The 16,413-nt window shown below is 51.6% G+C and overlaps 1 protein-coding gene across 5 annotated transcripts in view; it reads left to right on the top strand.

Annotated features, from left to right (window-relative positions):
• The window catches only part of NFATC2 (nuclear factor of activated T cells 2), a 160,933-nt gene that overhangs the window by 121,013 nt on the left and 23,507 nt on the right, over positions 1–16,413 (top strand). The window contains exon 10 of one of the 5 annotated variants that reach the window (XM_055545326.1): positions 12,537–13,102. The exons of the other annotated variants lie outside the window; for them this stretch is intronic. Coding sequence (XP_055401301.1) covers positions 12,537–12,607 — 71 coding nt within the window. The 3' untranslated portion in view covers positions 12,608–13,102. Of the gene's footprint in view, positions 1–12,536; positions 13,103–16,413 lie in introns of those variants that run through there. 5 annotated transcript variants of the gene reach the window in all.

Raw genomic sequence — 16,413 nt, 5'->3', positions numbered from 1 at the left:
GCCTTCTGCAGCCTTGCCTTTATTCTGGTCACTTTAATGCTCTGACCTTTTTTGTTCGATGAGAATCCTCCATGTGGACAAAGGGTAGGGAAAAGCCCCAGAGAAGGCACCGACCTGTGACTCTCGGGGGTGGCCCTTCCGGCCCCCAGAAGCAGAGGGTCCACGAGGGGCCCACACACGGCTCAGGTTCAGTTCCCTGGTGCCCCTCTCTTCCTGCCCCAGGAGAGACCTGGACAGGTTAGAGTGAGCCCCAAACTGGCCCATGGCGGCAAGGCAGCCCCCAGGAGCTTTTCCTTGAAACTTGGGCACTGCACGGGTGCACTGGAAGGAGCTGGCCACCCGTGTGTGGGCCTCCGTGGAGGTGCTTGCCTGGGGCTGCCAGGCAGTTGAGCCAGGGGTGCAGCCGGCCACACGAAACATTTGCAGGACAGGAGTCTGCCCGCAGCACTCTGACCTCCGTTTGGTCTTGTTTGAATCTTCCGCTTCCCTTGTTCTGGGTTCTCAGGACTTACTCGCCGTGTCTCTGTAAGACACGTTGAATGGAGCTTTGAATATCAGGCTTCGTACTTACTTGTGCCTTGCCGTGCCTCAGTTTCCCCAGCTCCTCCCTCATAAGGCGGTGGTGAGAGTGTATTAAGGCGTGTCATATCTTAGGAACAGGGCTTTGCCCAAAGTACTCCCCAGTAAATGTTAGCCGCTCTTTTTGTTTCTGAATTTAATTGACTTCTTGGAGGACAGGGTTCAAAATTTTTACTGTATGTCTGCGTAAGAGAATAAAAATCAGCTATTCTGGTCTTTGGTGATGAGCCCATGTGCCCTTATGCCCTGTCTCTTCCACGTGGGCTGGAGTAGGGGGGACAGAGCCCCAGGACTCGGGCTCATGGTTCCCTTCCCAAGCTTCTCTTGGGGGCCGTGGGCCATCTTCCCACACAAGGGGCTGATGCCCTGGGCCCAGGGCCAGCTGGGAAGTCCTGCTCTGCGTGCCCGGTGGAGCGTGAATGTCAGGCCCAAGTTCCGCTTGTTGTGCCATGGGCAGAGGGTCCCAGCCTTTTACCCATAGGCTCAGTGTGCCAGAGCGTGAGAACCAGGCCAGGGAAGAGTGGACGGACAGACAGGCACACCCTCCAGCGTGTGGGAAGTGGGGAGGCACACATGCCTGGCACGGCTTTGTCCGGCAGGTCGGGGGGCTTTCACTGGGGCTGCTCAGGGCCCACGGCAAGGCTGTCACAAAGCAGCTCCTGTTTGGAGAAGTGGGCGAAGCCCACAACAGCCTGCCTGCCGCTGGCGACGGCCGTGCATCTGGCCGCCGCGTTGACTCAGGAGGGCTGGGCTTCCAGGCAGCCTCCCTGGGGGCGGCGGCGCTGACGGAGGCCGACATGCAGGGATCCTCTGCTCTGATGAGAACCGAGCACAGTGGTTGCCCGGCTGATGGCACCGTGGAGAGTGTGACCTGGGTGTTGCAGCGTGGGGCTGGGCAGGGCACCAGAAAGCACCAAGACCAGGTTGAATTCACACACCTTTTGTGGGCACCAACAGAGTCCAGGCTTCTGCTGAAGGCTTTGGTCAGCCGTCTTTTTTAAAGTTCATTAAAAGATATCTGTATTTTATAAAGGCAGTATGTCCACATGCTTGAAAAAAACAATACAAAAAGATATCCAGTGACGCCTTCCTCCCATTTTTGCCCTGCTCCTTGACACCAGTTTTCTCAAGCCCTCTAGAGTAGTGTTTCTTGGTTCTGTTTTGTTTGTTTAATCACTAATGCCACCCTTTCCACTTAGGCCCCTTTTAAAATAATTTTTTTCCTAATCACCACCCCCATGAACTGTCAGTCCCAGTACCAGGCCCTTGCGGGGCCACAGACCATCGTGATGTGTAAGATCGTCCTCCCCCTTGGGGGTGTATCGTCCTGATTGGGAATGCCTGCTGTGGTTTCTGTTTGTAGTCGTGAGCACAAGCAGATATATCTTCTTCTTTTCCCCCTTGGTTCTACCAAAGGGAGCAAAACATGCCACAGGCCCCCGCGGTCAGGAATGAGCGTCTCTCGCTCTCGCAAGCAGCACTTAGGCACCCGTCACGCAGGGAACGGGCGGGCATGTCGGGGGCCCGCTCTCAGGAATGGGATGTCTGCTCTGAGGGTCCAGCTTTGACTCGGGGCCTCTGGCTGTAGAGTTTCTGGAATTGTCTTCCTGGCTCTCAGGCTGGCCTCAGCGCTTCCCTCCTTTGTGACCTCAGGCTGCTGACAGCGGCCCCCGACTCTGAGGGTGACCACAGGCAGGGAAATGGCAGCATCCCTGTAAGGAAAGCACTCTGACCCGTATGTGTGCGTGGGGTGCTCGGTGGTTCATATTCTTCTCTGCCACCATCATCATCGATTCTGGGCCATTGCTATGGTCTCCGTGTTTGTGTCCCCTCAGTTTATAAGTTAAAGTGTATCCCCCGGTGTGATGGCTTTAGGCCATGGGCCTTTTGGGAAGTGCTCAGGTCCCGAGGACGGAGCCCCATGACTGGGGTTGCTGCCCTTAGAGAAGAGACCTCTAGTTCCCTTCCGCCCTGTGAAGCGGGGATGAGAAAGCAGTCGTCTTGGAGGAAGTAGGCCGTATCTGCCGGCACTTTGATCTTAGACTTCGCAACCTCTGGAACAGTGAGAAACAAATATTTGTGTTTATCAGCCCCCAAGTGACTGTTTTGTTATGGCCGCCTGACCTGACGAAGACAGATGGAGGAGGAGGGCAGAGCTGGCTCTGGAGAAGAGCTCCAAGGCTGAATCTCAGCCTGGGTCCTTGTCACCCCGCTGGGCTACTTCCAGTTAATTCAGCAGAGGGAATTCAGAGTCTCACTGGAAAGGGCCGAAGTCCACAAAACTTCTTGCCTGGAGAGAAGCCCTTCCAATGAATATTCAACCCTGAAGCTCCAATACTTTGGCCACCTGATGCGAAGAGCCAACTTATTGGAAAAGACCCTGTTGCTGGGAAGGGTTGAGGGCAGGAGGAGAAGAGGGTGACAGAGGATGAGACAGTTGCATGGCATCACCTACTCAATGGCACGAGTTTGAACAAACTCCAGGAGACAGTGACAGACAGGGACGCCTGGAGTGCTGCAGTCCATGGGGTTGCAGAGTCGGACATGACTTAGGGACTGAACAACAACAGAGAGACGAGCCCACAGAATTTGTGAGAACTCATGGTCGACGATCGCTGAGCCGGTGGCGCGTCTGCCTCCCTCTCCCCCAGGAGAGGCTTCTGTCCCAGGGGCGCCTTTATTTTGCCCCTCCTGTTGTTGCCTCACTTTGTGAGAACCTCTAGCTTCTAGCGATGGCACTTAGCTGGCCTTTCATCCCAAATCAACGCGTACTTTGCATTGCTGGCTTATGAAAATTCAAGAGGCCACCTTCCAGCTGACTCCAGACCCAGAAGTGCTCAGCCATCTTTTTGAGATTTCTGCAAAGCAGATGTTTTCAAAGGAATGTGCTCTTGCATTTTGAGGTCAGATGCTACCAAACCACAAGAAAGTCCATGCTCAGACTTGTTGTCCACTCAGCCCGCATTCCAGAGCAGCCTCTGACCCACAAAGAGCAGACAGGGCCCCAGAAAGAGGACCAAGGATATAATTTGGTGTCATCCGAGGGCCCCCCAGTCAGCCACCAAAACCCCCAGTTTTAACTGCACTGCGTTCCGTTTCCACCTTCAGGATGAGGTTATGGTCTGGTGGTAACAGGTGAACATCCTGGTGAAGGAATAAGGTGATCAGTTAAGCAAGATATACGAGGAGGTGAGCATCCAGACCTTTTTTTCCAGGCTCTTCTAGCCTTTCATTCTTCCTGGCACAGCCTGCAGAAGTTGCTGGGGCTCACTTCCTCCTTCAGTGTAAGTGCCGGGCAGGCTGGAGACGTGGCTTGTTTCAGGGTCGTGAGCAACCGGGTGGTTATTGTGACGTCATTCCGTGCAGGACTGTGCTTCTGATGGATCTTGCCTCCTCCCAGGTACTCACCTAAGACCGTGCAGAATGCGTGTCTTAAAAACACACAACTCCCCAGTATCCGCTTGAGCTGTAATTCATTTCTCTCTAGCAAAGTTAGAACTTGGAAGGAGATTTAGTTATTTGAGGCTGTGAACTATATTGGAGGGGGACAGTCAATCAAATCTTATTTTAATACTAAATTTTTACTTTGTACTCCCTACCTTCTCTAGTATCAATAGATCTATTTCAGATAAATAGTAAAGTTTATTTTCATAGGGGGAAAAAAAACCACACCCTTCTTTAATGGAATAGCCCTTGTTTTGTTCATTCCACAGAGTTGAGCTTTGGGTGCATTTTGTCTTTTCTCATCCCCGAGCTTAGTTCTGGACTCTCTTTTCTTGCTGTGGACCGACTCAACTTTATTTTAGCTCCATTTTCTTTTACTTTTCATTCCTTTCCAAAAACAAAGAGAGAAAGGCTTTGTTCTTGGGAAATGATGAAACCATTTCTCTGGCTCTTCTCCACCGCATTCCTGACACCTCTTTAATTTGTTACTGGCCCTGGGATCTGGTTAGCTGAGACCATGGCTGTAAGCGCAGGGCTGGAGCCTGGTTTGCTCATCCACGATGTCAAGTGTCTCTCTCTCGAGGGGAAGTCAAGGCACCCTGAGGGTGGAGTGTGAAGAGGGAATCTGGGCAGGTCCTCAGATCCAGCCCCTGCCCCTTCCTGGCATCAGGATGACATCGCGGCATCCCTTTCAGCTGCCATGAAATCAGATCTCCAGCCAGGCGAGCGAAACAGTGTGTGCCGTGGTCATTCTACAGTGAGCACCAAGAACCCCGACCCGGTTTTATGACGAGATTGTCTGTTGCAGGCGGTTTGGACTTAAGTCCCAGGCATGCTGCAAACCAACAAATGGGTTTCATCTGAAGCCCGTTAGTTCCACCATCCCGGGAAAGTTGAAAGGCCACTCCCTGGTTGTTAAGTTTCCAAACACCCTGGGCAGAGCGGGGGTTCTGTTGCATAAGCCGACTACGTGGGGAACGCCTTTGAAATGTTCCGCAGCCGGTTCTTATAGATTTCTGGAAGGGGATGGTGTCTTTTGAATGCTTAGCTTTATTGGAGGCCTAAAAAAGAATTGACCCAGCGTTGATGAATGCACCCTTTCCACGCCTCACAGCTGGACTGAGTTGTGGTCTCTGCAGGGCTTGGCACGGGGGCGCCCACTGGAGCTCCACGGCCGGACTGGGCCTGCACATATTTTGTTTGGCCCACGCAGTGTTTAAAAAAAATATTTGGATTAGATGCCAGCGTTTAAAAACCAGGAGATTGCATATAAAAAGACAGATTTCCGGCTTTCCTTGGAAAATCCAAAGATCTAGCCGCCCTAGGCCCCACATTCTGCATGGCGGCTACCTGGAGTCAAAGTCAAGGCTGGTGCTAAGTAGAGACCCTCTCTAGACAGAGCATGCACTTGTCCGTAGCTGCCCCCACCCGCTCCAGTCTCCTGACGGTGGATGGAGTGTCCCTCGCTCTTTACCAGCACGTCGGTATTGTCGTTCCTCTTACACTTGGCCGACCCCGCCCAGCCGGGGATTCCATCAGACCTGTTTGGCCTTTGCCTTTGTTACCACTCACATCTGTGGCTGCCAGCCCAGCACCTGGTGTGCAGCGGGGACTTTGGAGGTGTCAGCTCCCTCTTGCTTCCCTCCCTCTCCTTGTGGCTGGAGGTGAGATTTAAACACACCTTTTTGGATGAAAATGCTATAAATATATATATAAATGCAGAGTAGCACAATGTACCTACTTACCCACCCCTCAGCTTCAGCTGTGGTCAACTCATGGCCAATCTGGTTTGTTCTACACATCCACCTTCAACCACCTCCATTTCACAATAATAATTTGAAGCAAATTCTCTACATCAAAAATCCTGGATACCAAAACCATATCATTTCATGTGTAAAGCTTCAGTATGTGTATCTAAAAGAAAAGGGTTGTGAAAATATTCATAATAAACCACTAATGTGCATGAAACTTAACAAAAATTCCTTAAAATCGGGAAAGAGCTGGTGTATAAAGTTCCAGTCATCTTACCCATATCATAAAGGTTTTCCCCTTGTTTTATTATTCTGTAATTTGAATCAGGATTCAGACCAGGCCCACACAGTGCCCGTGGATGCCCTTAGTGTCTAAGACTGTTGTCATTCAGAGGTTCCCCCTGTAGATTAAGTGCCAGGACCTTTTTTTTTCATTTTATCATCATCATCATTATTATTTAGCAATTTATTTGTTGAAAAAGACCAGATTGTTCATCCTATAAAATTTCTCACAGTCCGGCTTTTACCAGTTATGTCCCCATGGTGAGGTTCAGCCTGTTCCCCTGTCCTCCGTATTTCCTGCAAGTTAGCAGTCAGTTCTAGTGCTTGCGTGGATTCGGGTTTAGTTGTTTTGGGCAAGACTGCTCCACGGTGGGAGCATGTCTCCGTCAGGAAGCACGTGGTGTCGGGTGCCATCCTCTTGGTCGTGATACCAGCTGCTGACGGTCTGTGCTGAACTGCATTAATTTAGTGGTGCGGTGATTGCAAGGTGGTGATTGTTGTTGTTCAGTCACTAAGTCATGTCCGACTCTTTGAGACCAGGCTTCCCTGTCCTTCACTATCTCCTGGAGTTTGCTCAAACTCATGTCCATTGAGTCAGTGATGCCATCCAACCATCTCATCCTCTGTCGCCCCCTTCTCCTCCTGCCTTCGATCTTTCCCATCATCAGCGTCTTTTCCAATGAGTCAGCTCTTGACCTCAGGTGACCAAAGTATTGGAGCTTCAGCTTTAGCATCAGTCCTTTCAATGAATTTTCAACACTGAGTTCCTTTAGGATGGACTGGTTGGATCTCCTTGCAGTCCAAGGGACTCTCGAGAGTCTTCTCCAGCACCACAGTTTGAAAAGCATCGATTCTTTGGTTCTCAGCCTAATTTATGGTCCAAGTCTCACATCCGTAAAGTGGTTATATTCTGTTCTAATTCTGACTTCCCTTCCTTTCTGTTAGCTGGAAAAGTTCTATAAAGAGAAACTTTCCTTCATCAACAATGGTAGAATTCATATAGGAAGAGCAGGATGAATGCTGGATTCTTTTCCTCTATTTACCAGTTTTTTAAATAATGGTTTGGTTCATTAACATCCTCCAGTGGTGATCAATTAAGGACTTTTTTTTTTTAAAGTACCGTTATGAACTCATAGATTGAAACATAATTGATGTTTTAAGATTTTAATGGGCTTTTTTCTTGTTTCTTTTGTCCTTATCATTTGATGGATCTAAATAATGACTTCTTCTCCTTTCTCCCTCTGGCTCTATGAAGCAATGTGCTCAGATATTCTGAGGCATCAGGAAAGAAAGATTTCTATATGTAAACTGAGAGTTGTATTCCCTACATGTGTGAAGGGGAAAATCATAAAATAGCTCTTGAGTGCCAGCTGGCTGAGATATTCCTTGCAGCATTGTGTGGTTTAAATGGTTTGCAGGGCAGGAAGTTATGTATTGATGAGAATGTAGAGGGCTTCTGTAAATGAAACCCAAAGTAACAATAGCTTGAACTAGATGGATGATTTCTTTCTCATGTAACAGCACAGACATAAGCAATCCAGGGCTGGTATTCTGGTCCCATGGTGCCAAGACTAGGCTCTTTCTTATCACTCTGCCATTTTTAGGAGGGTACCCTCATCTGCACTGTCTAAGATGGCTCCTGGATGCAGGAGAGGGTCCAGGAAAGGGGAGAAGAAAGGCATGTCTCGTCCCTTTAAGGTCATGACCCAGAAATTGAATTTATCCCTGTATCTGATGCCTCATTGGCCAGGGCCTTATCATATGACCACAGTGAGCTGCAAAGGAGGCTGGGAAATGTAGTTTTTATATTTACCCAACCAACTTCCCTGGTGGCTCAGACGGTAAAGTGGCTGTCTGCAATGCGGTAGACCCGGGTTCGATCCCTGGGTCGGGAAGATCCCCTGGAGAAGGAGATGGCAATCCACTCCAGTACCATTGCCTGGAAAATCCCATGGACAGAGGAGCGTAGTAGGCTACAGTCCATGGGGTCGCAAAGAGGCGGACACGACTGAGCGACTTCACAACCGCGTGCAGAGGGTGGTGTTGGTGGTTCAGAGGGTAAAGCGCCTCCTGCGATGCAGGAGACCCGGGTTTGAGCCCTCTGTGGGAAAGATCCCCTGGAGAAGGGAATGGCAACAAGAATACTCCAGTATTCTTGCCTGGAGAGTCCCATGGACAGAGGAGCCTGGTGGGCTGCGGTCCACAGGGTTGCAAAGAGTCGGACACGACTGAGCACCTTCACAACCGTGTGCAGAGCTAGTGGAAGACGGGGAGGATGGATTTCGGGAAAAAAGATACAAAAGGAGGTCGGATGTTTTGTTTAATATTCTTAGGAGTTATCTTTCTCTATTCCACAAGCATTTATTGAAGACTTCCTATATGCCAAGTGCAGTTATTAGCTCCTGGGGACACAGCAGTGCATAATAAAGGTCCCTGCTTTCAAGAAGCTTACCTCCCGGTTAGGAAACCCAAACAAATAGCTAAATGAAGATGCAGTTGGCTCTCTCTATCTACAGGGACTTGGTCCCAGGACCCCACTGCCAATACCAAAATCCACAGCTCCTCAAGTCTCATATATAAAATGATGTAGTAGTTGCATGTAACCTATACATTTCCTCACAGATGCTTTAAATCACCTCTAGATTAATTGTAATACCTGATACAAGGTAAATTCTATAAACAGTTGCCTAGCTTTTAGAACTATCTGAATTTTTTCCCCCAAATATTTCAGTCCATGGTTGGTTGACTCTATGGCTGTGGAACCGTGGATGGGGAGGGCTGACTGTGTTTAATAATGTCAGGTGGTTATAGTCTATGAAGAAAATCTACAGCAGCAGAGGGAAGAGGCCTCAAGTCCAGTTATTGCTGCTGCTGCTGCTGCTAAGTCGCTTCAGTCGTGTCCGACTCTGTGTGACCCCATAGACGGCAGCCCACCAGGCTCCCCCAACCCTGGGATTCTCCAGGCAAGAACACCTGAGTGGGTTGCCATTTCCTTGTCCAGTGCATGAAAGTGAAAACTGAAAGTGAAGTCGCTCAGTCGTGTCCGACTCTACACGACCCCATGGACTGCAGCCCACCAGGCTCCTCTGTCCATGGGATTTTCCAGGCAAGAGTACTGGAGTGGGGTGCCACTGCCTTCTCCATCAGTTATTGCTAATTCTCCTCAAATTCAGGGAGCCCTTCTCTTCAGACTCAATCCAGGAACCCCAAAACATGTGTTACCTTTTCCCGGAACGGGTCTCTTAGCTTGCTGTTGACATTGGGGGCCGCTTATTTGTCCTGGGGCCTGCCCGGTGCCCTGCAGGACACTTAGCAGCAGCCCTGGGCTCCACTCGCCGGATGCCAGTAGCAGCCCAGCCCGCCCCGCCCCACACCCCAGCTGGGCCCCCAGCAGTGGCGCTGGCAACTGCCAGATACTGTCTGGGAGGAGAACTGCCCCCAGTTAAGAACCACCAGTCAGAAGGGTCCAGTGCTTGATTCTGCTGGAAACAATAGCTTCATAATGTTGAGTGTTGACTCTAAAGCTCTGTTTCGTAGACTGGAGAGTTGTGGGCTCCTGCGGGGTCTGGGAAGCCCCTGGGGCCTCCTTCCTGGCTGCGTTCAGTGTTTTCCCTGCTGAGTGCCCAGGACAGTGGCTTCAGGATCAGAAGGTGTTGCTGAGTAGCTGTTACCAGAGGAAGCTTGACTCGGAGCCCCACGTGGCCTCTTCCTTGCTTGTGGCCTTGGGCGAGGCATGTGTGAGAAGCAATTTATAGACTGTTGTGTGCCCCACAGATGCGGGGGAGGCCTCCTCTAGCATGGGGCCGGCAGGCTGCTGCCTCAGGAAACTGCCAGGAGGCGTCTCCCTGGGGCATTTGTTTCCTTGGTTTACCTTTAATCAACTGCTGCCCATTCATTCGTTCCTACTCTGAATGGACATTCACTGCGCACCCACGGTCTCCTGGGCTTTGTGCCAGGAGCTGGGCTGAAATAGTGACTGCAGTAGACAAAGGCCCTCCTGGGACCAGGTCTCAAGGGGAGATGTTAATCAGAAGCCAGATGTGAGAGCTGGACCATAAAGAAAGCTGAGCGCCAAAGAATTGATGCTTTTGAACTGTGGTGTTGGAGAAGACTCTCGAGAGTCCCTTGGACTGAAAGGAGATCCAACCAGTCCATCCTAAAGGAAATCAGTCCTGGGTGTTCATTGGAAGGACTGATGCTGAAGCCGAAACTCCAATATTTTGGCCACCTGATGCGGAGAGCTGACTCATGTGAAAAGACCCTGGTGCTGGGAAGGATTGGGGGCAGGAGGAGAAAGGGACAGAGGATGAGATGGTTGGATGGCATCACCGACTCAATGTACATGTGTTTGAGCAAGCTCCAAGAGATTGTGAAGGACAGGGGAGCCTGGCGTGCTGCAGTCCATGGGGTCGCAAAGAGTCAGACATGACTGAGTGACTGAACAACAGCCAATACGAATTTCAGATGGGCTCAGTGCTCTGAATAAAACTCAGAAGTGAAGGTAGAGGAGGGTGTATCTTCAGATGGAGCCATCAGGGACAGCCTCCTTGAGGAGGTGACCTTGACCTGACGGGGGAGGTAGCGGCAGGGAATTCCAGACAGAGGGAACAGCCTGTCTAAGTGTTGGTTTGTGTGGAGGAGAGAAGAGAGGCCTGGGATAATTGAGATTCACGACCAGGAGATGAGATTTTAAGGGCAGGCCAGATCTCAGACAGCCTCCGAGGCCATAGCAAGAGGTTCAGATTTGATTCCTGAAGGGAAGGGAAGCTGCTGGCAGGTGGAAGGTTGCAGTCTGGATGTGTGTTTGACAGGCTGGCAAGTATAGGAAATAATTATAATGTAACAACAAGCCCTCCCAGTTAATAAGCACCTTTGGAAGGCAGAGACTAATTATCTCTGAAATCAGGGCTGTGAGACCAGGCTGAGGAGTGGGGCGTGATTGGTCTCAGGTCTCAAAGCTCGAGGCTCAGGGGATGAGCTCTTGGAAGCGTGCGTGTAAGAGAGTGATCTAGATTCAATTCATAAACAGAACGGAGCCTTGATCTTGGGCCTTTCCCTCTGTGTATCTGATGAGACATCAGAAAAGTAGCTTTCCCTCCAGACCCGGGGATCTGACTGCCTCCTGGACGCTGTGTGGACACCCAGCAGGAACCCCAGCCTTGGCCAGCACTCAAGTGAGCTCATTACCTGACGCTACTCTGTTCCTGGCCCCTTTCCCCTATCTGTCGTAAGGCATCTGAGATGTTGCCATAGGCAAGTGACTTAATGTCTGTGACCTCGGTTTCCCCATCTGTAAAATGGGAGTAATAGCAGTACTTCAGGTTTAAATGAAGTGATATATGAAAAGTGCATGTAGGAGGGTCAGCTGCGTGGCTGGCACTTGTCAGCTTCAGCATCGTGCTCTGTCCAGGGTCACGCCGACCCTCCTTTACTAGCTGATCAGCACTTGCGGTTGAGGCCGTCTGTGCAGGCCTCACAGTGAGCCTCGCTATCAGGCATGCTGGCCCAGGCCCTCTGGACACCCTGCTGCATGTAGGGTGCGAGAGGTCCACTGCAGCCCTGTTCGTGCCAGCAGAGGATCAGAAGCAACCTCAGTATCTGATAATGAGAGTCAGCCACACCAGGGGGTACCGAGCGGCTGGAAACAAGAGTAGAAGAGGGACCTTTTCCTATTAGTTTTTATGGTTTGGAATTTTTTTTTTTTTTTTTTTTTTTGCCATATGCATGTGTTTAAAAAAATTAAGGAAAAAAAAAGATAAAAGGAAGGGACACATTTCAGGTCCCAGCAATGACCCTAAAAGGTATTAAATAATATTTTAAATGGGGATGTAGAAACAGAAAGCTCCGGTTATGCCTGCAGATGCACCTCCCACTGTTTGGATGTGTTACTGTCCTCGTCCACCGCTCTTGGCTTCGAGTGGAGGAGAACACGTCGCGATGTTGAGTTTCTCTTGCTTCTGAACCCGTGCCCAAGCCATCACCTCTGCCTAGAATGTCCTCCCCTGTCCCTGGTGCTTTTTGAAACCTGACCAGCATTTTAAGACTCTGACAAGCTCTCTGCTCCCTGCAGCCGTAGGGTTTTTCTGTTCCTGCGAGTCCTGGAGACACACCTGGCCCCTCGCAGCTGCTGTGTATTACATACACCTTTCAGGTGTTGCTCTGTGTTTTTTCTCTCTCGCTCAGCTCAGGGCTCCGGGTGGTGAGGACCAGTGTCTCTACCTGGTCTGCACCCCCGCTGCCCTTGGGCTGACTCTTGGTAGGTAAGCCCCTCAGCCTTTTCTAAAGTCCAGCCCCGCTCCCTGCACGCAAGATGCTCCCCACATGTTTGTGGAACTGAATGAATATCCCGGAATGTAACGGAGATTATATCCTGCCTGGGTCTTAAATGACTTACAACTATTCATCATAAAACCACAGTGGTACTGCTTCTTTTTAATAATAATAGAAGCTAACACGTAGATATCACTTATTATATTCCAGGCACTCTTCTAAGACATCATTATATTAACTCATTTAATCTTCACAACAGCCTCAGGAGGCACGGACTATAATTATTCCTGTTTTATAAATGAAGAAACGAGTCCAGAGAGGTTAAATAACTGGCCCAAGATCACACAGCCAGTGAGTAACTGAAGAACAGTGAATAAAGAATACAGATATTCTTTATCTAGTTTTTTTTTTTTTTGGAGAAAGATGCCATACGTTTCTTTGGGAGTTCAGGAGCACAAACACAGCCCAGAGCAACTGCTCGCGAGGTGTGACGGCATGTTAACTCCGGGGGACGACCTGTGCTCCAGGTCCTGGAATCAGGTCTTAGCACTACAGCTTTGGAACCAAGGGCTGTGAGCTTTGCAGAAGGCCATTAACAAAGTTTGAGATGTAGCGGGCAGAACCACAGAATTGAAGTAGTAGATGTTTAATCAAATGTCTGTAAGCCTAAGATGTCAGGCAGTCACCTTCCCAGGCGGCACCAGTGGTCAAGAAGCCCCCCTGCCCACGCAGGAGACGTGAAACATGGGGTCGATCCCTGGCTCAGGAAGATCCCCTGGAGGCGGGCATGGCAACCCACTCCAGTATCCCTGCCTGGAGAATCCCCAAGGACAGAGGAGCCTGGCAGGCCACAGTCCATGGGGTCACAGAGTCAGGCACGACTGAAGTGCCCTGCACGCACCCACCCTCCACCTCACAGCAGTATTTATATTTCCTGTGAGCAGTGGGGGCGTCTCACCCGCTTGGCGTCGGAAGGCCAGCTTGGAGTTTGGGGCCTTGAGTGTCCCACTGGCCCTTGGTGCTGAGGCAGTGTGGGTTCCCATCCCTGTGGGGACCACACGGGGGCTCCCGCAGGCCCCCCCGGCCCCTCCTCGATGCCATGCTCTCCGTGCCCCCGACCGCCCCGTGGCCCTGACAGAGGCTGAGTCCAGAGAGTGGGCCAGGGCAGGCCTTCAAAAATGTGCTGGCTTCCGGGCCCACGAGGAAATCCACTGCTCGCCTCCAGCCGGCAGCGCTGCCCGGCGCTGGGCCATCCCGGGGCTGTGGTGACAGCAAAGCCGAGCGCCATGGGGACGATCGTGCGATCGCAGGAGCGGCCGCCGCAGGGCCGGGCAGCTGTTCGCTGCCGGGCCGGTGCAGCCTCGACCTGCCCCCTGTCCGTGTGGGAGCCTACGGAGCTCAGCCAGGGCGCCCTTTTTGCAGAGACACCCACAGGCTTGCTCCCCCTTCTCATGCCAAGAGGTGGCCCTGCTGCCTCTGGTGCCCCGATTCCGACTGCCGCCTTCCAGCGCCCCGTCCTCCTGGAGGCACGTTCCCTGGGGACGCCCCGCAGTGGGCATCTGAGCTGGCGCAGGCCTTCCCTGTATGAGCAGCGCCGTGTTTGTACCCAGGCCTGGCTGGGCACTCCCTCCCCTCTGGGGCTCCAGGCGTTTCTGGGGGCGGAAGACAGAAACCAGCCCTGTGTTTTCCAGGCTGCCAGGCTTCTGAGAAATTCACACCTCAGCCCAGAAACCCCTTCTCCCACTCAGCCTCGGCCCCTTTCAGAGAAGAGGATACCCGCCCCTCTGCCCGCCGGCTTCCTGTTCTCCTCTGAGGAGGGGGAAGGGTCTGGGGAAGGACTTCAGCCCCGTCCCCTGGTGCCACCCCTTTGGGCCCCGGCCCGTCCCCCACCCCAGCCCCTAGCTGTCTGATGTCAGAGTGCAGACCGTGGGGGGCACCTGGCCATGGCTGGGACCACCCTGGGAAGTTTCCTAAATCCAAACTCTAAATTGCAGCCCTGAGGTACAGAGGTACTGGCTGCCTTGAGGGATCTGCTGGACTTTCAGGGGCCCGTCTGTTTGGCTGATGGTAGCGAGGCAGGAAGGAAGTGCTCTGGTGACTGGTAGGACGAGGGCCCCCCGCTGTGGGTGCCCTGAATTCCCATGGGCGCTCATTCAGGCGGATGGATCTCGGGGAGAAAGAGGATGGGATGTTTCCACGTAGACGCTGGCACCTCCAGTTTCTGCGCTGGAAGGTTTGGCATTCTGGCCTCAGCTCTTGAAACACAGTCAGTTCTCCTCCAGCTTTTGCTGAGCACCTCCTGCACTTTGCCGAGAACACATCAGAGGGCACCGATTTGGTGACTTGCGTTGTGGTTTGTAACGCAGCCACACGTGGTGTGTACCCCTGTGCACACGTCCAAAATCAGGCCTGCAGAGGACAAGGTCTGCAGTGGGCCACGGGAGAACCAAGCTGATCCAGCCAGGGCCTCCCTGGACCTCAACGGTTAACTCTGGCCATTTCAGGTCTGAACAGAAAGCTTCTGTCTTTACCATTAAACCAACGTTTACTGGCGAGGCGGGAAGGCAGGGCAGAGCGGTTCCAAGCCTGCGCCCTGGACTCCCGCCTGCATTTAAGTCCTGGCTCGGCCACCTGTGGGCCGAGCAAGGCCCCCTCAGCTGAGTTCTTGGTTTACTGAACTGCAAAATGGGAAGAATTACTCAGGGAGCCTTGTGAATGCCGGCTGGTTAATCCATGTAGATTCCTTAGACCAGGACCCGGCACCAAGCAAGCTCTCAGAAGGTGCCAGCTTACAGGACGACTTCTCGACAGCTGAGGCCAGCCAGGTCAGGTGCCAGGTGCCGGGTGATTGAGGGATGGTCCCTGCCCAATGGATCTTACAGTCTAACGGGGAAGACATGATAAATACAACAGAAACGTGTTTCTGATGGTGAGACACACTTTGAAGGAGAGACACAGACGCTGTGAGAGGAGACTTCGGACAGGGTCGTCTGGGAGGGCCTCTCAGAGGAGGTGACCTACTCCTGTGCTGTGTGTGCCAGAGGCCCCCTCGCCTGCTCCCCCACGGGCACGCTGCCGCTGTTCCCCGGGCTGGTTCTTGGGTTGGAGGCACAAGGCGGTCTGCCTTGTCTCGTCTTCCTTCTTGGTTCGCTCCATCCCCGTCCCCACCTCCTCCTCCTCCTCCTCTGCACATCTCCCACCTCCTCTCTCCTCCTGTCCTTCTCTCTCCCTCTCTCCCTTCTTTCCTTTAAATGCCAGATGGCCTTCATTAAATACACATAAGATATAAAAAAATAATGCAAATGAATACTGTGTACCTACCCCAAGTGTAAAGAAAAAGAGCATTATCATTGTCTTTGTACTCTTCTGCCATCTAAAAACATTTTGTATTTGCAAATCTTTCAGTTCTGTTTCTCTACAAGAGGAGTCTTTTAAAAAAAAACTTTTCTCTGATTTTCATTCTCAACAGTGAACCTCTTTTTTTGGCTAATTTTTTTATTAAAAACTTTTTAAATTGTAGTATCGTTCATTTACAATGTTGTGTTAGCTGCAGATATACAACAAAGTGATTTAATTACACACACAGATATTCTATTTTATATGTGTGTGTGTGTGTGTGTGCGCGCGCACGCGTGTGTACGTACTCAGTCGCGTCCAGCTCTTTGCAACCCGTGGACCATAGCCCACCAGGCTCCTCTGTCCGTGGGATTCCCCAGGCAAGAGCACTGGAGTGGTTGCCGTTTCGGGATCTTCCTGACCCAGGGATGGAGTCCGAGTCTCCTGCACTGGCAGGGGGATTCTTCACCACTGTGCCACCTGGGAAACCCATTTTCTATATATAGTATTTTAAACTTTTCACTGTCAGACTCAGTGCTCAGGTTCTCGGCTGCCTCATAAACGCCCTTTCCCCATGGTTTGTCTCGACTGTTGAAATGGGTTTTTCCGTTTCTTTGCCTGTGCGGGCGCCCCTCATCTTCTCCCCGAGCTGTCCTTGCTTTGGAGGGACAGGTGGCTTGCACGTAGCCTGGGCTTTGCTGGCTGCAGCTCCTCGGTGCCATCCATCACTGTTGCTCCGTCCTCAGCATTT

Source organism: Bubalus kerabau, chromosome 13 (assembly GCF_029407905.1).
Source record: "Bubalus kerabau isolate K-KA32 ecotype Philippines breed swamp buffalo chromosome 13, PCC_UOA_SB_1v2, whole genome shotgun sequence".
Classification (NCBI taxonomy): domain Eukaryota; kingdom Metazoa; phylum Chordata; class Mammalia; order Artiodactyla; family Bovidae; genus Bubalus; species Bubalus kerabau.
This window is presented reverse-complemented; position numbering and strand designations above follow the sequence as displayed.